Source organism: Hemitrygon akajei, chromosome 7 (assembly GCF_048418815.1).
Source record: "Hemitrygon akajei chromosome 7, sHemAka1.3, whole genome shotgun sequence".
Classification (NCBI taxonomy): Eukaryota; Metazoa; Chordata; class Chondrichthyes; order Myliobatiformes; family Dasyatidae; genus Hemitrygon; species Hemitrygon akajei.
The window spans coordinates 106,644,025-106,669,342 of NC_133130.1; the positions used below are offsets into that span (position 1 = coordinate 106,644,025).

Consider the following 25,318-nt stretch of genomic DNA (forward strand, 5'->3'; position numbering starts at 1 on the left):
CACTACTGGGTTGGAACCCCAACCCCCCACCTTTGCTCCCAGAATAGCCTGAATTTTTCATGGCATGGATTCAACAAGGTGCTGGAAAAATTCCTTAGAGATGTTATACATGTTGACATGATAGCATCACAGTTGCCTCAGATTTGTTGGCTGCACATTCACACTGCAAATCTCCCATTCCACAACATCCCAAAGGTGCTCTATTGGATTGAGATCTGATCACAATGAAGATCATTGAAGTACACTGAATTCATTATCAGGTTTGTGAAACTAGCTTGAAATGAAGCATACTTTGTGACACAGTGCATTATCCTGCTGGAAGTGGCGAAAAGGGATGCATATGGTCAGCAACAATACTCAGGAAGGTTGTGATATTTAAACAATGCTCAATCATATTAAAATATAAGCACAGCAGAAATTGAGATTTGTCAGACCAGGTGATGTTTACCGAATCTTCAACTGTCCACTTTTGGTTAGCCTGTGCCCAATGCACCCCAGTTCCTGTTCTTTGACAGGACTGAAACCTGGCGTGGTCTGCTGCTGTAGCCCATCCACTTCAAAGTTTGACATATTGTATATTCAGAATTGCTCTTCTGCACTCCACTGTTGTAATGCGTAGTTATTTGAGTTACTGTCATTTTCCTGTCAGCTTGACCTCTCTCATTAGCAAGGTGTCTTCACTCACTGAACTACTGACACTGGATGGGTTATGTTTTCCCGCACCATTCTTTGTAAACTCAGACTGTTGTGTGTAATCTCCAGATCGGCAGTTTCTGTGATACTCAATTCACCCCTCCTGGCACCAACAATCATTCCATGTTCAAAGTCACTTAGACCATATTGCTTCCCCATTCTGATATTTGGTCTGAACAGCTGAACCTCTTGAGCATGTTCAAAGTAAATTTATTATGAAAGTACATATATATCACTATATACAACTCTAAGATTCATTTTCTTGTGGAATAATAACCATAATAGTCATAGTTGAGGGGTAATTTGTTCCTGAACCTGGTGGTGAGTCGTGAGGTCCCTGTACCTTCTTCCCGATGGCAGCAGCGAGAAGAGAGGCTGTTCTGGGATGGGGTCCCTGATGATGGATGCAGCCTTCCTGCAACACCATTTTGTGTAGATGTGCTCAATGGTGGGAAGGCTTTACCCACGATGGACTGGGCCATATCCACTACCCTATGTAGGATTTTCTGTTCAACGGCATTGGTGTTTCCATACCAGCCTATGTTGCAGCCAGTCAATATACTCTCCACTACACATCTACAGAATCTGTCAAGGTTTTAGATGTAATGCCTAAACTTCACAAACTTCTAAGTAGAGGTGCTGCCATGTGTACTTGCGTGCTGGGCAGGACAGGTCCTCTGAAATAATAGCACAGAGAAACTTAAAGTTGCTGACCCTCTCCATCTCTGATCCTTTGTTAAGGACTGGCTCAAGGCTCTCTAGTATCCTCCTCCTGAAGTCAGTAATGAGTTCCTTGGTGTTGCTGACAATGAGTAAGAGGTTGTTGTTAAGGCATCACTCAGCCAAATTTTCAATCTCCCTCCCATACACTGATTCATCACCATCTTTGATCCAACCTATGGCAGTGATGTCATCAGAAAACTTGAATATGGCATTGGAGCTGTGCTTGGCTACACAGTCAAATGTAAAGCAAGTTAAGAAGGGACGTGAGCACACAGCCTTGTGGTGCTAATGGAGACTGTGGAGATATTGCCAATCTGAACTGACTAATGTCTGTCTGCAAGTGAAGAAATCAAGGATCCAATTACACTAGGAGGTATTGGGGTCAAGGTCTTGAAGCTTATTGATTGGATTTTAAGTGATGATGTCTGCAAGTTATTACACATTGAGTTGCTGCAACACAATTGGCTGATTAGATATTTGTATTGAGGTGCACAGGGGTACCTAATAAAATGGCCAGAGGGTATATTTCAGACTGGAACATTAACAAAGTTGTTTTGCAGATGCTGGAAATCTTAAACAAGACAAAATACTGGAGAAACTCAGCCAATCAGGCACCATCTAAGGAGGCGATGAGACACCCCAGACACCCCACTACCTCTCATTTTCTGAACCCTTTATTCCTTGGAGCCCCCATATCTTTTCCTCACCCCACTTCCCCCTAAACCTCCCCTCTGACTCCTCCAACACTCTATCCTTCCCTGACCCCAACTCTACTCCCTTACAGGTCTACACTAATCTCTTTGACCTTCCCATCTGAGTGGAAATGTTCTGTCTCAGCAAGGATCTAACTTTTATCCCCCTGCACCCCTCAGTGAATACTACATCTGGCATGATGCCGAGTTCTTCTGTCACCTCCATCTCTGAGCCTACTTTTTTGGCAAGCATTCCTCACACGTCACTAATGACCCTCTTTTCCTGTCTTCAGCCCTCTTCTTCTTGGAGGCCACACTCTGGTCTTCTGCCTGCTCTGGTTCATTTCTTCTACAATTGTGGATGAGACATCAACTGCCTTGACTTCAGCATTCCTTTCTCCTTTTTAAACCTCACACCCTCTGAATGCACTCCCTTACACATTCTCAGCACCAATCCCAACCTCACTATCAAACCCACAGCCATGGGCCCCAGCTATGCCTGCTTTTTTCCATCAGCCACATGGAACAGTCCATGTTCCAAGTCTACACTGATAATGTACCCCAACTCTTTCTCCACTACAATGATGACTGCATTGGTGCTGTTTCCTGCATCCATGCTGAGCTCATGAATTGCATCAACTTTGCCTCCAACTTCCACCCTTCCCTCAAATTTACTTGACCCATTTCTGACTCTTTTCTCCTCGTTCTCAATCTCTGTTTCTCCTCGTTCTCAATCTCTGTTTCTATCTGTAAAGACAGACCATATTTTACAAACATACTGACTTCCACAGCTATCTTGAATATACATCTTTCTACCCTATCATTTGTAAAACTGCTATTCCCTTTTCCAAGCTCCTCTGCTGCATCTTTTCTCAGAATAAGACTTTCCATTTTACAACTTCTGAGATGTCCTCATTCTTCAAAGAACAAGGATTCCTTTTCACCATTAATACTGCCCTTATCTGCATCTTCTCCACTTACCCCATTCACTCACCATCACAACTTTGATAAGATATCCAACACATTATTCTCTATAACATCCACCACCTCCAACAAAATCCTACCACTAAGCATATCATCCACCCCCCCGCCATTTTCCATAGGGATCACCTTGTCTATGCCTCCCTCCCTGACACTTATCCCTGCAAGTGGGACAAGTATTAGACCTGCCCCTATATCTTCTCCCTTAATACCATTCATGGCCCCCAACAGTTCTTTCAGCTGAGGTGACACTTCACCTGTAAGTTGTCAGGGATCATCTACAGTCTCCCATGCTCCTAATGTGGCCTCCTCATCGGTGAAACCCAACATAGACTAGGAGACCACTTCGTCAAACATTTTCACTCCATCTGCCACAAAAGGTGGGATTTCCCAGTGGCCATTGATTTCAATTTAGCTTCCCATTCCCATCTGTTGGTTCAGGGCCTCCTCTACTGCTACAATAGGTTGGAGCAACAATACCTCATATTTCATCTGGGTCTTATGGTATGGATATTTATTTCTCCAACTTTTAGTAATTATCACCCACTTGTCCTCTCACTTTCCATTTTCTCTTTCAGATTACCCTTACACCTCTTCTTCTCCCCACCTGCCCCTCATCTTTCTCTGGTGCCCCTCTTCCTTTCCATTCTTCCATGGTTCAATGTCCTCCATCAAATTCCTTCTTCTTTAGCCCTTTACCTCTTCCACCTATCACGTTCCAGCTTCCAATTTTCCAATTCCCCCACTCATCTTCTCCCTCACCTGGTTTCACCTATCAGTTTGTATTTCCTTCTTCACTACCCCTTCCACCTTATTCTGGCTCCCCCCCCCCCCCCCCCCCACCTCCATTCATACTGATGAAGGGTTTGGCCTTTAAACGTCGACTGTTTATTCTCCTCCACTGATGCTGAACTGAGTTCTTCTAGCAGATTGTGTCTACTGTAGAAGATAACATTGACAGCCAGCACCTTCCCATGAAAGAATCCTAAGTAACTAATTCAAATGCTGATTTCCATTAACCTATTTCTTTATTTCACAATGAAAACAAGTTTCTATACTGTTATTGAATTAGTTATAACTGACAACCTGGTACTTTTTAAAAAAAACCTAAGGTCTCACACTTATTCCAGGTATTAAAAATTTGTATGTTGCAAGATCACTCATTAGTTCAATACATACAAGCAATCGTTAATTGTACACAAATGTCATACACTTCAGAAAGTACCAGATATAGAGGTACTGATGAAAGACATTACCTAATAAACTTTGGGATGCACCTCAATAAATTATATTGCTGATGAGAGACTGCTTGAGGGACCTTCCTTCATACTGGTAATATCATTTTCAGATGACTTTAAACAAATTTGCTTACCTTAGCTGCTACAATGCTTAGTCCCATTCCATTTTGCTTCTTTAGCGTCACTGTAATTATTTCTGGCTCTTTACGATTCGGCTCAACCTGTAAAAAAAGGATCCTGAATAAAGCAAATTTAGTAAACAATCTTCGTTTCATCAAGTAATGGAAGGGATTTACAGCTTGTTTTAATTCAGCTGCTAAAATGGTTGTTTTCAGCTTAAATACAAACAATTGATCAAGTGTAAAAATCACATTTAATTAGTAGCAAACATCATGCATCATTACTGCATGATTTTAATAGAAATTATAAATTCACACTATATCCTGGGCTTGTTACTTTTTAAATCCCTAAAGGTTAACTTGCAAGTTGAGATGGTGGTAGGGAAGGCAAAAGCAATGTTAGCATTCATTCTGAGGGGACAAGGAGGAAATGCTGAGGCTTTATAAGACATTGGTCAGGCCCCTCTTGGGAGTATTGAGAGCTGCTTTGGGCCCCTTATCTAAAAAAAGATGTGCTGGCATTGGAGAAGGTCTAGAGGAAGTTTTCGAGAATGAGGAAGTGTGAAGAGCATCTGGTGGCGGGGAGGGGGGGCATCTCATTGAAACCTATTGAATATTGAAGTGGATGTGGAGAGGATGTTTCTATAGTGAGAAGTTTAGGACCAGAAGGCACAGCCTCAAATTATAAGGGTGCCCATCACATATTAATATAAATTTAAGTTGCAATTGCAACCCTTTTAAAGTAATGTTCAAACTAGGGAAACACTAATACAATTTCATCAAAAATCCATTAATTACAAACAAAATGTTCAGTGGCTAAATCGCATATAGATTGCTGCTAGTTGCAACTTAAACCAGTGATGAAATATCACAAAGTACAGATATTTATGAAGTATCAGCTGTGGAGATACACTGAAAATTAGGTTGAATAATTACGTTCCAAAATACACATTCGGCAAAACTTATTAACTGTACAGCCACAGATTTAACATTGTTTCAGAAATAAAACTTGACCACTCTTAAACCTGCTCATATCAAATATATTAAAACACTTGATTATGTAGTGACAAAAAAAGGGAAAAGTTTTCCATTAAAAATATACAAAAATACAAAAAAATGGAGAGTCATTTAAATATTTACAATATTAAAGCACTACTCAAAAAAAATCACCTTTTCTGATGTCCAAGGTGGTATGGTATTGTAAAATTTATTGTGCATATTTAAAAGCACCTCATATGCATACTCTAAAAAAGGTAATGAAAGTTAATAAAACAAATGCATTTGGACACGATATAAAAACATTTTTGTTGGAAATGATGACTTCTTTGGAAGAATGAAACTTTTCCATCTACAGGCTTTTAATGTTCTAACTTATTCACATTGCTGATTCAAATTGGATAAGAAAAGACAATGGTATGATTACAATTCCTCCCTGCACTCTATAAAGTTTTAATATTTTCTTTATGTATTGTAGTTTTAGTGTTAATATCAAATGCTTCAGTCATACAATGTATTTTTAGGTGCACTTCCATTCATTACAACTACAATGAAAATGTACCTTTACACTACTTCTAAGCTTGCTCTATCCCTTTGAAATACATTTCAATAGTCATACAAAAGAATATTTAATCATTCAAGCCAACCTACCAACTCAGTAGTATCAGATGGAAAATGGTCAAAGTCAGCACTTTCAAAATAAATTGTCCAAGTTCCTGGTGATCGTGAATGCGATGTTAGCCTACAATAGCCTGCAAGGAAGAACACATTTAAACAGATGGTGCCTTATTGTGCATTAAAAAAAAAGACGCCTGCACTACAAAATAGATGCCTATTGTGAGACAGTAATTTTGGAGTAGGAAAGGGGATAGAGGAGGAATGAGGTTCCCACTTGACTGTTAAGACCTTCAGTAAATAAACTCACTGTTTATTTTTAACAGAAACTATATTTTTAAACTTAAAGATTTTTTTGTTGAAAATGGTTTCAATTAATTGAATAATTTTAAGAGTAAATTATTAAAGAGATAGCACTAATTTCAGATAACAGCACAGCAACTGTTTAATCACAAACAAGATAAATCTGCAGATGCTGGAAATCCAAGCAACACACACAAAATGCTGGAGGAACTCAGCAGGCCAGGCAGCATCTATGAAAAAAAGTACAGTCAATGTTTCAGGACGAAGCCCTTTGGCAGGACTGGAGGAAAAAAAAGCTAAAAGTAGATTTAAATGGTGGGAGGAGGGGAGAGAGAAACACCAGGTGATAGGTGAAACCTGGAGGAGGAAGTAAAGAGCTGGGAAGTTGATTGGTGAAAAGAGACAGAAGGCCATGGAAGAAAGAAAGGGGGAGGTGGGGGAGGGGAAGAGGATGGGAATGGTGGGGGGGGGGGGGGGGGGGGCATATACCAGAAGTTTGAGAAATTCATGTTCATACCATCAGGTTGAAGGCTACCCAAATGGAATACAGTGTTATTCCTCCAACCTCAGTGTGGCCTCATCATGACAATGGAGGTCATGGATGGACATATCGGAATGGGAAGTGCAACTAAAACGGGTGGCCACTGGGAGATCCTGCTTGTTCTGGCAGACATAGATGCTCAGCAAAGTGGTCTCCCAAATCTACGTTTCTCTCTCCCTTCCCCCCACCTTTTAAATCTGTTCCTCAGCTTTTTTGTTTTATCCAGTCCTGCCGAAGGGTTTCCACCTGGAACGTCAACTGTACTTTTTTTTTCCATAGATGCTGCCTGGCCTGCTGAGCTCCTCCAGCATTTTGCGTGTGTTGCACCAACAGTCTAACACATCTTTCAGTTAGATCATATGCATATTTTATTCTCTCTCAGTTTAAACAAGACACATTACATTGAGGAAAATTCAGTGGCAGATTTCACAAGAATATATGAAGCCCTTTGAATCTCCCAGTGAGGAGGATCTGATTAGGGCACAGCAGAAAATTGCAGATACTGAATAACTGAAATAAACTAGAAATATTTACAAGATGTTACAAGTGAAAATACATCCCCCCATCTCTCGTACTGGTAGCATTTGCCTTTATCTCTCAATATTCTGACTTGGAATGTCTTATAACTTATAATTATCTTGTCTCTTTACATTTAGTAAGATGAGCAGTAGAGGAATCATATTTACCATCACTGTACTAGATTTATTGTTGTCACAGAACAGACACACGTTTTAAATCAATTTGCAACTATGATTACAGTGCTTCTACTATATGCCTAGGAAGTGGTTTCAAGCCTCAACTTGCTGTTCAGTTCCTGAAAATAAAGTGACATATTACCTATCCAAACATGCCTGCCACTAAGCTGCAAAACTACAGATGAGTACAATTGAAATATTTACCTGTATTGGTTGCAGGAATATTGGTGCATTTGTTATATTCATTAATCAACCAGAATTCTACATTTCTGCCAACGTATTATTAAAATGCAGCATCCTTGCAAAATTTGACTAAAATTGCATTTAGAACTTTGTGTTTTGCATTTACCCAGCCATAATATTTGAAAAGATTTAGTATGCTACCAGCTTCACTGATAGAAAAATCTCCTATCATGAAGTTAATAGGTAAATCATGAATGTGGGAGAAAAAAACTAATGGAACAAATCCTCAGGATATGTATTGTTGATAAACAGTGGTAGATTGTGTCTCATCTGTTTGAAAGACCTAGTCTTGCGTCACACAATATAATTTTGCATTGTATTTTGCTTAAGTTTGATCACCCATTCCCATCATTTAAATAGTCAGATGTGAAATAAGGTTATCTTGCAAATAAGCACTTAGAGATTCTCTTGAACTAAAACTAGGAAAACAGCATTTCAAGCACACTTGTTTGATGTAATACCACCCCCCAACACCTCCCGAGTCTTTCTTTAACCCAGAGTCAACATGCTCTCTTAAGATGCCCATTTCATTTATTTAGAAGTAATGACAGTTTAGAACCTTTGATTTATTAAAAGCATTTTTGTAGTAGGTAAGCAGTACAGTTAAAATTTGGTTATTGCTACAGATGTTAAATAATTTATTCATTCACAAAACATGGCCACTGCTGATAAAAATCAGCATTTGCTATTTATCCATAATTGCTGCAGAACTAAGGAAACTCTTAAAAGTCATCCGTATCAGTGAGGTTGACACAACAACTAGGTCAGAATAGGCAAGGATGGCAGAAGTAACAAGTACTGAACTTCTCACATTTAGACACCAAGAATTATTGTAACAGATTATTGTAACTAAATCTTCATAACTCTTCTGGATACAAAAACGTAATAATGTTTAAGAGAATGGAATCTTGACAATACATTCTTGAATGACTGATTTCATATTTTGAGACTGAGCTTAGTCATAGAGTCATGGAGCAATACAGAATGGATTCAGGCCCTTCAGCCCAACCAGTCCATGCCAACACCCAGCTGGTCCCAATTTCCTGCATTCAGCCCATATCCTTCGAAACCACCCCTTCATGTACCTCGCCAAGCACATCTTAAAAGTGGTTGAAGCAGATACAATAGTATCAGTTCTGGCACAATGCGTGGAAAAGGCTGCTCCTCAGTTCTCTTAAATCCTTCTCCAATCACCCTAAAGCAATGCTCCTAGTTTTGGTCTCCCGTACCCTGGGAAAAGACTAACACTCCACCTTATCTACGCCTCTCATAATTTTAGACACCTCTATAAAGTCACCACTCATTCTCCTATGTTCCAAGGAATAAAGATGTTCCTGGTCAATCTCTCCACATAACTCGGGCCCTCCAGTCCAGACAACATTTTTCCAATCTTCTCTGTATTCTTTCCAGTTTAATCACATTATTCCTCTAAAAAGGGTGCACAACCTCACCAACGACTTACACAGTTGTAATATAATGGGCCCATACTTAATGCCCTGACTGATGAAGGCCAGCATGCTAAACACCTTTTCCATCATCCTGTTTACTTGCACAGCCACCTTCAACAAATTCAGCCCACATTTGCTACTTCTCGACTCACTTCCCAAGCTGATCAAGATCTCCCTGTAGCCTATAACCTCCTTTGCTATCAAAAGTACCCAATTTTGTGTCATCTGTAAACCTTGTACAGTAAATTCACATCCAAATAATTTATATAAATAAAAAATAGCAAGGATCCCAACGCTGACCTTTATGGCACACCACCAGTCATCAACCTCCATTTGAGAAACAAGCTCAACCACAACCCCGCTTCCTATCTCCAAGCCAATTTTAAATCCACCTAGCCAGTTCTCCCTGGATTCTTTGGGACCTAAACTTCCAGATCAGCCTTCCATGTGGGACCTTATCAAATGCCTTGATAAAGGCAAAATAGACAACATCCACTTCCCTGCCGTCACCTAGTTTTTTGTTTACTTTTTAAAAAAACCTGAAAGGTTTTCAAGCACGACTTAGACACAGAGCCATGCTGACTCCTCTTAATCAAACTGTCTATCCAAATACTGACAGATCCTGTCCTCCAGTACTTCTCTATGACTGATTTAAGCTGACAGACCTGTAGTTACCTGGGATGTTTTGCTACTCTTCTTAAACAATAAACCAACATTAACAACCTTCCAGTCTTCAGAAACTTCACCAGTGGCTAACGGGGCCTCTCCGCAAGGGCCTCTGAAAGTCCAAGGACAGACTCAGGCAGGCCCGAGTGCTTTAAATACCTTAACAGGCAATAAGACTGCAAGTACCTCCTCTCTGATAACAAATTTTCTTCAGAACATCTTTACTATTTTTCCCTCATCTCTGGAGCAACCATGATCTCTGGGGGAACCCAGTTAAAACACCCATCCCCTATGGTTTGAGACATAGCTGGTCCTGCAGATCTCCAAGGGGACCTCTTCCTAGGCACCATTTTATTTCCAAATAGCTACAGACCTCTTGGTATTTTTCTTAACCTTACCTACCAAATCCATTTCATACCTTCTTGCTCTCCTGATTCCCCTCTTAACAGTATTCTTATTATCTTTATAGTCAAAGGGATTTCCTTCTAAACTGAGTGTATGCCTCCCTTTATTTGCTGAGAACCTCAATATCTCTTGTTAGCCAAGATCTGTTAAACTTGCCAGGTTTACTCTTCATCCTAAAAAGGAACATGCTGCTCCTGGACTTTTGATATCACTTTTAAAAATCGCCCACTTGCTATTCGTTCCTTTCCCTTTAAACAGGCTCTCCCAATCAACCTCTGTCTAATTCCCACAAAATTAATCCTGCTCCAGTTTAGGACTCTAACCTGTGGATATTCCTCTCATCATATTCCACCTTAAAATTAACAGAATTCTTGTCACTTAGAGGCAAAGTGCTTCCTGATCTCCAGGTCAGTTACTTGCTCTGCCTCATTCTCTAAGATGTCGTCCCGTATTGAACCCTCCTGAGCAGGACTCTCAATCTATAGACTCAGGAAACACTCCTGTACAAATTCCTCCCTGAAATGGTGAAATTAAAATCTAAAGTACTGATATAACCCTATTATTCTTACAATTATTAGCAGTTTCTCTATAATACTCAAGACTCTGCCGACTATTAAGAGATCTAATTCTATAGCCCCACTAGAGTGACATTCCGCTTGTTCCAAAATTTGATCTATATGGCCTCACTAGACAATCCCTCAAGAACGTATACAGTGCCATTGTTACATCCTCCCTAATCAAAAAGGTTGCACACCCTCCTCCCTTACCTTTATCTCTGCCATGCTTGGAACACTGAACGGACAGTCTAGCCTTTCTCTTAGCCATGTTTTTGTTATGGCTATAACATCGCAGTCCTCCAAGCAAAACCACACTTTAAGTTTGCTGTCTTACCTACTAAAGCTTGAACGTTGAAATAAATGTAGTTTCCCTACTTTTACTGTGCCCCTGGCTATCATGATTTCTAGACTTTCTCCTGTTCACAACCTCATACCCACACCCCCAACCCCAGCCCCAGCCAATCTAGTTTAAACACTAGCAAATTTCCCTGCAAGGACACTTGATCCTCCCTGGTTCAAATGCAACCTGTCCCTTTTGTACACATCAGCTCTATGACATAAGAGATCTCAATTTTCCAAGAACCCACCCTCTGCAGTACGTGACACTGGGTGCAATCTCAAATAATTACCCTTGATGCCCTGCTTCGTACATTTCTAGATATTTTAGCCACCTAGTTACAAACACCAGAGGTTGTGTAGCTGATGGAAATCCACAAAAAATACTAGAGGAACCCAAAAGGTCAAGCAGCATCCACGGAAAGAAATAACCAGTTGATTTTTCAGGCTAATACCCTTCATCAAGATTGTAAAGAAAAGGCGAAGCCAAAATAGGATGGGGGTGGGGGAATGAGTACAAGGTGGCAGGTGAAACCAAATGAGAGGTACAGTAGGTTGGGGGGGGGGGGGGGGAAGGAGGAATGAAGTGAGAATCAGGCTAGTCAATCTGACAGAAGAGAGTGGACCATAGGAAAAAGGAAAGGAGGGGCACCAGAGGGAGATGATTAGGCAGGTGGGAAAAACAGCAGGGGCAAGAGGGGAGCCACAATGGGGAAGTGGAAAAAGAGAGGAGGGAAGGACCAAAATTACTGGAAGCTGGAGAAATTGATGTTCACACCATCAGGTTGGAGGCTCCCAGACAGAATATGAGGTGTTGTTCTTCCAGCTTAAGAGTGGCTTCATTGTACCAGTAGAGGTAGCTATGGACCAACATTTTGGAATTGGGATGGGGAGTGGAATTAAGATGGTTGCCCATCAGGAAATCCTGCCTGTTGTGGTTAGTGCCTGTTGTGGTTAGAGCAAAGGTGCTGAAAGTGATCGCCAATCTACGTCAGGTTGAATGCATAACCACTTTCCTACACTGCATTCCATTTGCCACTTCTTTACCCATTCTCCTAACCTGTTTGTCATTCTGCAGACACCCAGCTTCTTCAACACTACCAACTCCTCCATCTATCATTATATCATCTGCAAATCTGGCCACAAAGCCATCAATTCCATTACCCAAATCACTTGCATATATATGAAAAGAAGTGGGCTCAACACCAGCCCCTGCAGAACATCACTAGTCGCTGTCAGCCAACCAGTAAAGGTCCCTTTATTCCCAATCTTTGCCTCCTGTCAGTCAGCCGATTTCTATCCATGCTAGTATCTTTCCTGTAATACCATGGGTTTTTATCTTGTTTAGTAGCCTCACGTGTAGCACCCAATCAAAGGCTTTCTGAAAGTCCAAGTAAACAACATCCATTGACTCTATGTCTATCCTACCTGTTATTTCCTCAAAGAATTCCAACAGATTTGTCAGGAAAGATTTCCCCTATGAAAACAATACTTATTTTATCCTGTGCTTCAAAGTACCCCAAAACTTCATTCTGAATAGTAGACTCCAACATCTTCCCAATCCCATGTCAGGCTGACAAGCCTATAATTTCCTGTCCTGTCTCTTGCCTCCCTCCCTTCTTAAAGATTGAAATAACATTTGCAATTTCTCAATCTTCTGGAATGATTCCATAACCCAGTGATTCTCAAAAGACAACTACTAACCCCACAATCACTTCAGCTACCTCTTTCAGATCCCTAGGTCATAGGATCAGTTAGATTCACCTACCTGTAGACCTTTCAGCTCCCCAAGCACCTTCTCCTCAGTAGTAGCAACTACACTCACTACTGACCCCACACACACTTTAATTTCTGACATTCTGCTGGTGTCTTCCACAGTATAGATTGAGATAAAATACTGTCCCCCAGTACTACCTCTCCTAATGACTCTAATGGAAGTGTCATTTTCCAGTACAGTAATATCCACTCTCTCTAGTTTACTTTTTATGCATCTGAAGAAAACTTTAGATATCCTATTTTTAAATTTTGGATAGCTTACCTTCATATTTCATCTTTTCTCCCCTTAATGCTTTTTTTTAAAAAAAAGTTGCCTTCTGTTGATTTTTAAAACCTTTCTAATCCTCTAGCTTCCTACCAATTTTTGCTATATTATATGCCTTCTCCTTTATTTTGTTTCAGACTCTCTACATCAACATCCCAATATCAACCTTGTCTTAGGAACTTGTAGAACAAATTCACTTCTCAATTTTCTGAACTCCAAAGAATACATGCCCAAATTATCTAGCTTCTCTTGATTAAACAACCCGCTTATCACAGAAATTATCACAGAAATCCAAAGGTAAACCTTTGGATTGCCTTCAATGTAACTGTATTAGGCAAGGGAAACAAATTGTACAGTTTTCCAAGTGATGCCTCACCAACACTGTGCAATTGCAAGAAAACCTCTATTTTTAAACCCCAACTCCTTTGCAATGAAGACCACCTGAAACCACAACGGTGGGCTTCACAGCTGAACAGGTGAGAAGACAGCTGAAACATCTCCATCCAACCAAGGCTGCAGGCCCGGATGGTGACAGCCCCAGGGTCCCCAGCTATGCGGAGTACTTCACCATGTCTTCAACCTGAGCCTGAGTCTCCAGAGGGTTCCTGTGCTGTGGAATTCATCCTGCCTCGAACCTGTACCGAAGACGCTGCGCCCCAGTGGCTCCAATGACTACAGACTGGTGGCACTGACTTTCCACATCATGAATACCCTGGAGAGACTTGTTCTAGAGCAGCTCCAGCCTATGGTTAGGCCACACTTAGACCCCCTCCCAGTTCGCCTACCAGTCCCGACTAGGAGTTGAGGATGCCATCGTCTACCTGTTGAACCATGTCTACGCCCACCTGGACAAGCTAGCGAGCACTGTGAGGGTTATGTTTTTTGACTTCTCCAGTGCGTTCAACACCATCCGCCTTGCTCTGCTGGGTGAGAAGCTGACAGTGATGCAGGTGGATGCTTCCCTGGTGTCATGGATCATTGATTACCTGACTGGCAGACCACAGTACATGGGCTTGCAACACTGTGTGCCAGACAGAGTGGTCAGCAGCACTGGGGCTCCACAGGGGACCGTCCTGTCTCCCTTTCTCTTCACCATCTACACCTCGGACTTCAACTACTGCACACAGAGTCTTGCCATCTTCAAAAGTTTTCTGATGACTCTGCCATAGTTGGATGCATCAGCAAGGGAGATGAGGCTGAGTACAGGGTTACAGTGGGAAACTTTGTCACATGGTGTGAGCAGAATCATCTGCAGCTTAATGTGAAAAAGACTAAGGAGCTGGTGGTGGACCTGAGGAGGGCTAAGGTCACCTGAGGTGACCCCTGTTTCCATCCAAGGGGTCAGTGTGGTCATGGTGGAGGATTACAAATACCTGGGGATACGAATTGACAATAAACTGGACTGGTCAAAGAACACTGAGGCTGTCTACAAGGGTCAGGGCCATCTCTATTTCCTGAGGAGACTGAGGTCCTTTACTATCTGCCGGACGATGCTGAGGATGTTCTACGAGTCTGTGGTGGCCAGTGCTATCATGTTTGCTGTTGTGTGCTGGGGCAGCAGGCTGAGGGTAGCAGACACCAACAGAATCAACAAACTCATTCGTAAGGCCAGTGATGTTGTGGGGGTGGAACTGGGCTCACGACGGTGGTGTCTGAAAAGAGGATGCTGTCCAAGTTGCATGCCATCTTGGACAATGTCTCCCATCCACTCCATAATGTACTGGTTAGGCACAGGAGTATATTCAGCCAGAGACTCATTCCACTGAGATGCAACACTGAGCATCATAGGAAGTCATTCCTGCCTGTGGCCATCAAACTTTACAACTCCTCCCTCGGAGTGTCAGACACCCTGAGCCAATAGGCTGGTCCTGGACTAATTTCCACTTGGCATAATTTACTTATTATTATTTAATTATTTATGGTTTTATATTGCTATATTTCTACACTATTCTTGGTTGGTGCAACTGTAACGAAACCTAATTTCCCTCTGGATCAATAAAGTATGTCTGTCTGTCTGAATGCCTTCTTAACTACTTGTTGAATCTGCCATTACCTCTGTTTGACTCATATACTAAAAGACTGGAATGCTATATGTCACTTGCTGTTTCGTTCTATTTGATAATCTAATTTTGAATTCTATCAGCCAAAGAGAAAGATCTCATTTCTGTACATTAAACTATTTGCCAATCTTATGCCCACTTACTCCACCTATTTATATCCAGTGGCAGAATCAAAGTATCCACATCGTATAGCCTTGTATTGTTGGCAGATTTGGAAATTTTACATACTGCTCCTTCCTCCAAGTCATTAATGTAAATAGTGAACAACTGTGGGCCAAGAACTGATTAAAGTTTAAAGTAAATTATCAAAATATGTATATGGCAGGCATTTTACAGGCAAATAAGATACAACATTTACAGAAAACCATAAATAAGACAACCAATGTGCAAAAGACAAATCATGCAAATAATAAAAAAAATACCGAAAACATGATTTGTAGAGCTCTTGAAAGTGAGTCTGAGTTGTGGAGACTGTTCAGTGTTGAGGTGGGGAAAGTAACCCAAGCTGGTTCACGAGTGAGATGATTGTAGGTTAATAACTGTTCCTGAACCTGGTGCTTTGGGATACAGGCACCTGTACCTCCTGCCCAATGGTAGTAGCGAGAAGTGAGCCTGACCCGCATACTGGGAGTCCATGATGATGGATACCACTTTCTTATGGTAGTGCTCCTTGCAAATGTGCTTGGGGGAGGGGGGTACTTTGCATGTGGGAAATGTGGTCTATATCCACCACATCTTACAGACTCCTCTATTCTGGGCATTGGTGCTTCCATAAACGACTGATGTAACCAGTCAGGATACTCTCAACTGCACATTCAAGTTTTAGAAGAAATGCATAACCTACTCAAATTTTTAAGAAAGTAGAGGTACTGTTGTACCTTCTCTGTGGTGGCATTTACTCTTAAGTGGTGGTCCCAGGCCAAAAACTTTGATATGGTAACACGAAGAAATTAAAAGTTACTGATCCTCTCCACCTCCAATCTCCTAATGAGGACTAACTCATGGACCTCTGTCTTCTTTGTTCTGTAGTCAATAATCAACTGTTTGATTCTTCTAACATTGAGTGAGAAGCTGTTCGACACAGCACCCTGAGGCACTGGTGATAATTACAGGGGACTTCAACCATGTGACTTTGGACAAGTCACTACCTGCTTTCTCCCAGTACGTGGATTGCTACACCAGGGGTAATAGGACTATTGACCTACTGTATGCAAACGTAGAGGAGGCATATAGTGCATCCCCACTGCCTTCATTGGGGAAAGCTGATCACAACCTGGTTTTGTTACAGCCCAGATATAAATCAATTGTGATGAGGCATCCCACTACCACACGCTCTTTTAGGAAGTGGACTCCTGAAGCTGAACAGGCCCTGAGAGACTGCTTCGGTACTACTAACTGGGATGTACTGCAAGGGGGGCTCTGTGGGGGCGTTGAGGAGGTCACTGAATGCACAACGGACTATATTAACTTTTGTGTGGATGCAGTTGTCCCTGTTAGAACTGTTCGCTGCTATCCCAATAATAAGCCCTGGATCACTAGTCACATCAAAGGCCTCCTAAACCAGAAGAAGAGGGCCTTTAAAGATGGTGATCGGTTGGAGCTTAAAAGAGTTCAGAAGGAACTCAGAGTACAGATAAGGGGGGCAAAGGAGCAGTATAGGAGGAAGCTAGAACAAAAGCTGCAGAAAAAAAGCATGAAGGAGGTGTGGGATGGGATGAAGATCATCACCGGATGCGGTGCAAAGCGGGGGGCGAACATAAGTGGAGATGTGGAGAAAGCGAACCAGCTGAACAACTTCTTCAACAGGTTCGACAGCTCAATCTCATCCTCACCGCAGAAATCCACACCAGGCTTACTTCCCTCACAGGAAAATAGCCACTCACAGGAGACCTTGCCCACGCCCAGGATTACGGCTGCACAGGTGGAAGGTCAACTGAGGAAGATCTGTACCAGCAAGGCGGCTGGACCGGATGGAGTTTCCCCACGATTACTGAGGGCCTGTGCGACTGAGCTGGGAGAACCACTACAGCGCATCTTCAACATGAGCCTGGAGCAGAGAAGAGTACCCAGACAGTGGAAAACATCCTGTATTGTCCCGGTACCGAAGAAACCACAACCAAAGGAGTTGAATGACTTCAGACCTGTTGCCTTGACGTCGCACGTTATGAAGACCATGGAGCGGCTGATAATACAGAATCTGAGGCCACAAACCAGGCACGCCCAGGATCCTCTTCAGTTTGCGTATAAGGAGAAGGTGGGAGTGGAGGATGCTATCACGTATTTGCTGCACAAATCACTCTCTCACCTAGAGGGGGTCAGTTGTGCTGTGAGGATTACATTCCTTGACTTCTCTAGTGCCTTTAACACCATCCAGCCCAAGATCTTAAGGCACAAACTAACGGAGATGGGAGTAGACTCTCACATGGTGGATTGGATAGTGGACTACTTGACAGATAGACCTCAGTATGTGCGGTTGGGAGACTGTAGGTCTGACACGGTGGTCAGCAGCACAGGGGCGCCGCAGGGAACCGTACTCTCTCCGGTCCTGTTCACCCTGTACACATCAGACTTCCAATATAACTCGGAGTCCTGCCATGTGCAGAAGTTCGCTGATGACACGGCCATAGTGGGGTGTGTCAGGAATGGACAGGAGGAGGAGTATAGGAAACTGATACAGGACTTTGTGATATGGTGCAACTCAAACTACCTGCATCTCAATATCACCAAGACCAAGGAGATGGTGGTGGACTTTAGGAGATCTAGGCCTCATATGGAGCCAGTGATCATTAATGGAGAATGTGTGGAGCAGGTTAAGACCTACAAGTATCTGGGAGTACAGTTAGACGAGAAGCTAGACTGGACTGCCAACACAGATGCCTTGTGCAGGAAGGCACAAGAGTCGACTGTACTTCCTAAGAAGGTTGGCGTCATTCAACGTCTGTAGTGAGATGCTGAAGATGTTCTATAGGTCAGTTGTGGAGAGCGCCCTCTTCTTTGTGGTGGCGTGTTGGGGAGGAAGCATTAAGAAGAGGGACGCCTCACGTCTTAATAAGCTGGTAAGGAAGGCGGGCTCTGTCGTGGGCAAAGTACTGGAGGGTTTAACATCGGTAGCTGAGCGAAGGGCGCTGAGTAGGCTACGGTCAATTATGGATAACTCTGAACATCCTCTACATAGCACCATTCAGAGACAGAGAAGCAGTTTCAGCGACAGGTTACTATCGATGCAATGCTCCTCAGACAGGATGAAGAGGTCAATACTCCCCAATGCCATTAGGCTTTACAATTCTACCGCCAGGACTTAAGAACTTTTTAAAAGCTATTATTAATGCTTTTTGAGATAGTGATTTAGATGCATATCATATTTTTTACTGAGTTAAGTATTGTATGTAATTAGTTTTGCTACAACAAGTGTATGGGACATTGGAAAAAAAGTTGAATTTCCCCATGGGGATGAATAAAGTATCTATCTATCTATCTATAAGCCATTAAATCGACCAACACCACTGGTGTCATCAGCAAACTTAAGTTTGGCACTGAAGTTGTACTTAGCCACAAATCATTGATATAAAGCGAGTAGAGCAGGGGCTAAGCATGCAGCCTTGTGGTGCTGCTGTGTTGATGGTGATGATGTTTACAATACTCCATTTAATCTCTTACAGTCTGAAAAGGACTCATTCCAACTGTGACAGCCAAATTTCCATTACCAGTAACTTTTAATTAATGCAGTCTCATGTGTCACCTTCTCAAATGCCTTTTAAAATATTAATTCAGTACATATTCAGTACATATTATCTCTCCATGTTATATTTCAATCATCTCTCCATGTTATATCCTTAATCAAGCTCGCAAAAAAATTTACTGTCATAATATATGTAATTTTATTCACCTTTTCTAAATGTTTAGCTATATCCTCTGACTGATTTTAGCATTTTAAAAGAATGCAGTATTAAAAAAATTATATGTATGTGGCAAATAATTCAGTAGTAAATAAGACTGCATTTGGCACAACTATGAAAGACTGAATATTTTGTATTACTCATGATGCCAGTTTAAAAAAAAGAGGGGAAGGTACCTCTCTGGCACAGTGGTTCCAAGAACTCTTGAAGGCCATTGGGAATGTTCCTGACAACATCGCAAGAATACCCATCTTCAGGCAACAGAAAAGGCAGCTGTAGGTCAGGGTCCTCTTCCAACTGCACTTCTCTACCATCACTGCGAGCAAGTTCATCAGCTGTGTTCTCAGCTAATGCCACTACATTTTCAATCAGTTCCTAGAACAACAAAATGATTGCTGTCATATGTTACAAAAACACAAAAATGTTATGTGCACCATATTGATGCAGGTTAAATATCACCCAATTATGAAAGTACAAACTACGTATTGTTGTAAAGAGCTGTTTCAGAAAGTAATAGCTACACATTTCCATTTTCAAAGAATAAAGCAAAAGACAGTGGAAAACTTAGAACGTCTGAAGTGTGCTATTGTAATAAAGGAAACAAACCTGACAATGCACAGAAGCCCCAGAGAAAAATGAAATTAGTGACAAAATTGCTTGTTAGTGGCAAAAAAATTTCATGGACCAATACAGGCGAGATCATACACATCTCAAACTCTTATATAAATAATATAATGTGAGATTTTTCACACGGCCAAGGACTCAGTTACCATCTCACCCAAAAGACCTTCAACATTCAGCATGCACTGGGGCACCGTTCTGTTTCATGTACTTTGTCTCTGAAGTGGGACCTTGAATCCACATTTCAGAAGCAATACAATTATCACTAGCAGTATTTGGGGAAGGGGAGTGAGGCTAAGCATGCTCAGTACAACAAGGCTGGTAGCACACTGAATAAATGGGACTAACTAAAATAGAGATCTTGGTTGGCATGGCAGAGTTGAACCGGAGGATCACTACTACATGTATAACTATGCCAACAGTTCAAATAAAGTTAAGAACATTATTATCAAAGTACATATGTCACCATATACTAGCCCAAAATTCATTTTTTGCAGGATCCATAGAAGAAATACAAATGAATCAATGAAAACATACATAAGACTGACAACCAATATGCAAAAGTAAATAAACTGTGCAAATACAAAGTCAAATAATAATAATAAAAAATCCATTACAGATAGGACAATCCATAACTATCCAGATATATTAGAGGATAAATAAGAATAACTTACTTAATAGGTATAACCATTCCAAGCACACATAACATATGGAAATCAATAAGTAAAAACATATGCTGAATTAAAAGAGGAAATTGAAGACTATGAACATGAACAGGGTATTAACATCATCCCAAATAGTATCTACAACTGGTATCAAACTCACTACAGAATAGCATTTAACAGCACAGCAATATTTTTGTAAATCTTCAGAAAGCCACAATACAAAACACCACCAGAATAGTGCCAAAATTCCTGCAAATACAATGTTAGCATTCATTTCGAGAGGACTAGAATATAAACACATTGATGAAGATAGAGCCATAGATGTAGTGTTTATGGATTTTAGCAAGGCATTTGATAAGGTACCCCTTGCAAGGCTTATTGAGAAAGTAAGGAGGCATAGGATCCAAAGGGACATTGCTTTGTGGACCCAGAACTGGATTGCCCACAGAAGGCAAAGAGTGGTTGTAGACGGGTGTTACGTACCCGTGACACGTGACAGTGGTACCCTTGTCACGTGACTGGGGTTGAAGTTATACTGGACTTGAGGTAATGGTCTTGTGATGGTGGAGTGATGTCATTTTTCCGCCAGTAGAGGTCATGTGACAGGTTTTTTTTTACAGGTTATAAAAGGAAGACCCACCCTGTGGGGTGGGGCAGTTCGTGGCTGGATTTGCCATGTTGACTTCATGCCACTGCGTGATTTAATGTGATGACGCAGTTTAGTTGGAAAATGAAGTTTTAGCTATTGCCTAAAATTTAAAAGGGTCATTGCCAGCAGTTTCTTACAATACTGCTAGTGGAGAGTGAAGATAAAAGTTTAGGAAGTTAAAGATCGAGGAGAATCGAATTTCGAAGGTGGAAAGTTCGACCTTGTGTGATCCTCATTCGGAAGGATTTCGTTGACTGTTCTCGTGTTAATCTCTGCTGGGATAGCAGGAGATTGAGGACAGAGTGTGGAAGGAAAGGTCAGTGCCTTTAAACCGTTACGTTTCATAAAAATTCTACGTGGGAAGAGTTCGACGCCGGGGATCGAAGGACAACGACGTGGGAGAGAATTTAAATCGCCTTAAAAAGTCTCTCCTTTTAAATGGACTGTGAGCATTTTGAACTTTCAGCATACCGCTTTAAAGAACTGTTTTTTTTCAATACCACTTTAAGAACTGTTAGAGCTGCATCGCTTTAAGAACTGTGAAGTTGCCGCACAGCAGCTGTTTTCTGGTTACGTTAGTGTTTGTTTACTTTTGGGGGGGTTTGTTTTCAGTGTTTAATAAACGTGTTATTTGTTATAAAAACCCTTGCCTAACTCGCATATATTTATTGTTGCCTGAATACGTAACATAAATATGTGGGCTGCGTCCGGATTGGATCGTTTGAGTTTAAATGCTTGTTAACTTTAGAGTTGGTGTTTTGGAAACAGGGAATACTCGATTCTTTTGTTTGATTGGCTTGTGAGTGGTATTCGGCAACGATGAATATTGATGAGTTTCTGGATTCGCCAGACGCAGATTTGTTAGCGAAGGCGAAAAAAACTGAGGTGTCTGAGATAGCTAGTCGATTGCAACTTAAAGGTATTTTGACGACTACATCAAAGGCTGTAATACAGAGAAAAATCGCATCACACTTTGTGGCTTCGGGTGGTTTTGATGAATCGATTTTAGAATCGTTTCCAATAAGTAATTTGGAGATGCAGTTGCAAATCGAACAAATGATGTTAGAGCGTTGTAAATTAGAGGCTGAACAAAAACAGAGAGTTTGAATATGCAATGGAGAAATTAAGGTCTGGGAATCAGTCTTCTGGTTCTAAAAAACCGTTTGTTGCTAGTCAAGAAATTAAATTGGTCCCTCCATTTAGTGAAACAGAAGTGGAAAGATATTTTCAACATTTTGAAACTATTGCTCGGTTGTCAGAGTGGCCGAGAGATAAATGGTCAGTGTTGTTACAGAGTGTAATTAAAGGTAAAGCACAACAAGTTTACACAGCTTTAACTGCTGTGCAAGCATTAGATTATGATATTGTGAAATCGCATATACTCAATGCGTACGAATTAGTCCCAGAAGCATATAGAGAAAGATTCAGAAGTTTGAAAAAGTCTGTGGAAAAGACTTATGTGGAATTTGCCTATGATAAAGCTATGTGTTTTGAGAGATGGGTTTCTTCTAAAAATGTAAATGGGTACTACGATACATTGAAAGAGCTGATTTTAATGGAGGAGTTTAAAAGAAGCATTCCTGTTGAAGTAAGGACCTACTTAAATGAGAGGGATACTGATAAATTGCAGGACTGTGCTAGATTAGTTGATGAGTATGTTTTAATCCATAAGAATAAATTTCCTCAGGGTAGAATTTTTAAGAGGAAAAATAATATAGAGACTCAAGGTAAATCAGAAATTAAATCAGAGGTTAATGAGAAAAGTAAGGAGGAAGGAAAACCTGTGAAGGAAAGACAGTTTGGTCTTATTTGTAACTATTGTAAGAAGTCTGGCCATGTAATAGCTAACTGTTTCAAACTGAAAAAGAAAGAGAAGGAAGCAGTTCCAGATGCTTGTGTGCAACATACTGAAGCACCTGTAAAATTACAGGGTTTGGTAAACACAAATGAGGCTCTGTTAGAGTCTGACCAAGTTAGAAAGGGATATGATCATTTTATAACTGAAGGGTTTGTATCCTTGAAAGAAGGATCTACTCTGGTGCCAATAAAAATCCTTAGGGATACTGGAGCTTCTCAATCACTGATGTTGGACAGTGTGTTGAAGTTTATTGAAGAGAGTGATACTGGTGAGGTAAATTACATAAGAGGTGTTGGAAGTGATTTTATGCCTGTACATTTACATAAAGTAAATTTAAAGTCAGGGTTAGTTACAGGATTTGTTAAAGTAGGATTACAGCATAGCTTACCTGTGAAAGGTATTTCTTTATTGTTAGGTAATGACTTGGCAGGTGGACAAGTTTTTCCGGAAGTGCATTTGACAATGGAGTCAGAGGAACCAGAGATGAATTCTAACACAGATTCTTCCTGTGTTGTGACTAGAGCTATGGCTAAAAAGATTGATGTGCAGAATGAGGTTGTTACTCATGACTGTTCAACTCAGGATTCGAGTTTTGAGGATGTGTCAGAGACTTTCTTACCTTCGTTGTTTGAACAAGATTCTGGGAGTAAGTCTGACTATGAAGATTTATCTCTGTCTCGGAAGGAGATGATAGCAGAGCAGAATAGAGATCCTGAGATTATAAAATTAAGGGAACAAGCTTTACTAGGTAGTGAAATTGAGAAGGTGTCAGTAGGATTTTACTTGGAAAAAGGAGTGTTGATGAGGAAGTGGAGGTCGCCTACAATTCCTGCAAGTGAGGAATGGAATGTTGTTTACCAGGTAGTTGTTCCTAAAGTTTATCGGAATGAGATTTTGACTTTAGCTCATAGTGTGCCTTTAGGTGGACATCAAGGGGTAAGGAAAACTGTGGACAAAATTTTAAAACATTTTTACTGGCCTGGTCTAAGAAAAGATGTGGCGATGTTTTGTAAAATGTGCCATACTTGTCAAATTGTGGGTAAACCAAATCAGGTTACACCAGTAGCTCCATTACAACCTATTCCAGCATTTGGTGAACCGTTTTCTAAAGTTATTGTAGATTGTGTTGGTCCATTACCAAAGACAAAAACTGGTTATCAGTATTTGTTGACTATCATGTGTACTTCGTCTAGGTTTCCAGAGGCAGTACCACTTAGGAATATAAAAGCTAAAACTGTGACAAAGGCTCTTATAAAATTTTTTACTTATTTTGGATTACCTAAGGAAATAACAAACTGATCAAGGCAGTAATTTTATGTCTGGATTGTTTCAAGATAGTTTATAAATTGGGAGCTAAGCAAATCACTTCGTCTGCATACCATCCAGAATCGCAAGGCGCCTTGGAGAGGTTTCATTCTACCCTCAAGAATATGATTAAGACATATTGTGTGGAAAATGAAAGTGACTGGGATGAGAGTATAAACTTACTTTTATTTGCAGTAAGGGAATCGGTACAGGAATCTTTAGGTTTTAGTCCATTTGAACTTGTGTTTGGGCATAGAGTTAGAGGACCTTTAGCTTTATTGAAAGAACAGCGGATTATTAAGGAGGTACACACTAATTTGTTGTCTATGTTTTGAAATTTAAGGACAAGTTACATAAAGCTTGTAGCTTAGCCAAGGAAAATTTAAAGTTGGCTCAGGAGAAAATGAAAACTTGGTATGATAAAGAAGCTAGGATGAGGATGTTTAAGCCTGGAGAAAAGGTGTTGGTTTTTTCCCAGTGCAGACAAATCCTTTACAAGCTAGATTTCATGGTCCTTATGAAATTGTGTCTAGAATCAATGATGTGGATTACGTAATAAAAACTCCAGATCGTAGAAGGTCAACACAACTTTGCCACGTAAATATGATTAAACCATATTTTGAGAAACAATCTGATACTGTGACTGTTGTGGTTAGTGAGAATGAGTTTGATGTAACTAGGAACATGATAGATGATTCATCTGACATTCATTCTAAATCCAACATTGTTTCTGTTAGGTTACCAAATTCAACCATTCTGGAAAATATGGATGAGAAATTAGCACATTTACAGCTACAGCAGAAACAACAGATGAAGGAATTGATTTTTAAATATAAGGATTTGTTTCCAGATGTTCCAAGAAGGACTACTATAGCTTCACATGATGTAGATGTTGGAGATGCCAAACCTATTAAACAACATCCATATAGGATGAACATGGAAAAGTGTGAACTTGCTGAGAAAGAAATTGAA

General features: G+C 40.8%; 1 protein-coding gene across 6 annotated transcripts in view; it reads right to left on the reverse strand.

Moving 5' to 3' along the window:
• The window catches only part of afdna (afadin, adherens junction formation factor a), a 230,143-nt gene that overhangs the window by 57,290 nt on the left and 147,535 nt on the right, over window positions 1-25,318 (reverse strand). For all 6 annotated transcript variants that reach the window (XM_073051631.1, XM_073051634.1, XM_073051633.1 and 3 more), the window contains 3 exons: window positions 19,425-19,623; window positions 6,094-6,194; window positions 4,462-4,548 (listed from right to left, as the gene is read on the reverse strand). In XM_073051631.1, coding sequence (XP_072907732.1) covers window positions 4,462-4,548; window positions 6,094-6,194; window positions 19,425-19,623 — 387 coding nt within the window. The remainder of the gene's footprint in view (window positions 1-4,461; window positions 4,549-6,093; window positions 6,195-19,424; window positions 19,624-25,318) is intronic.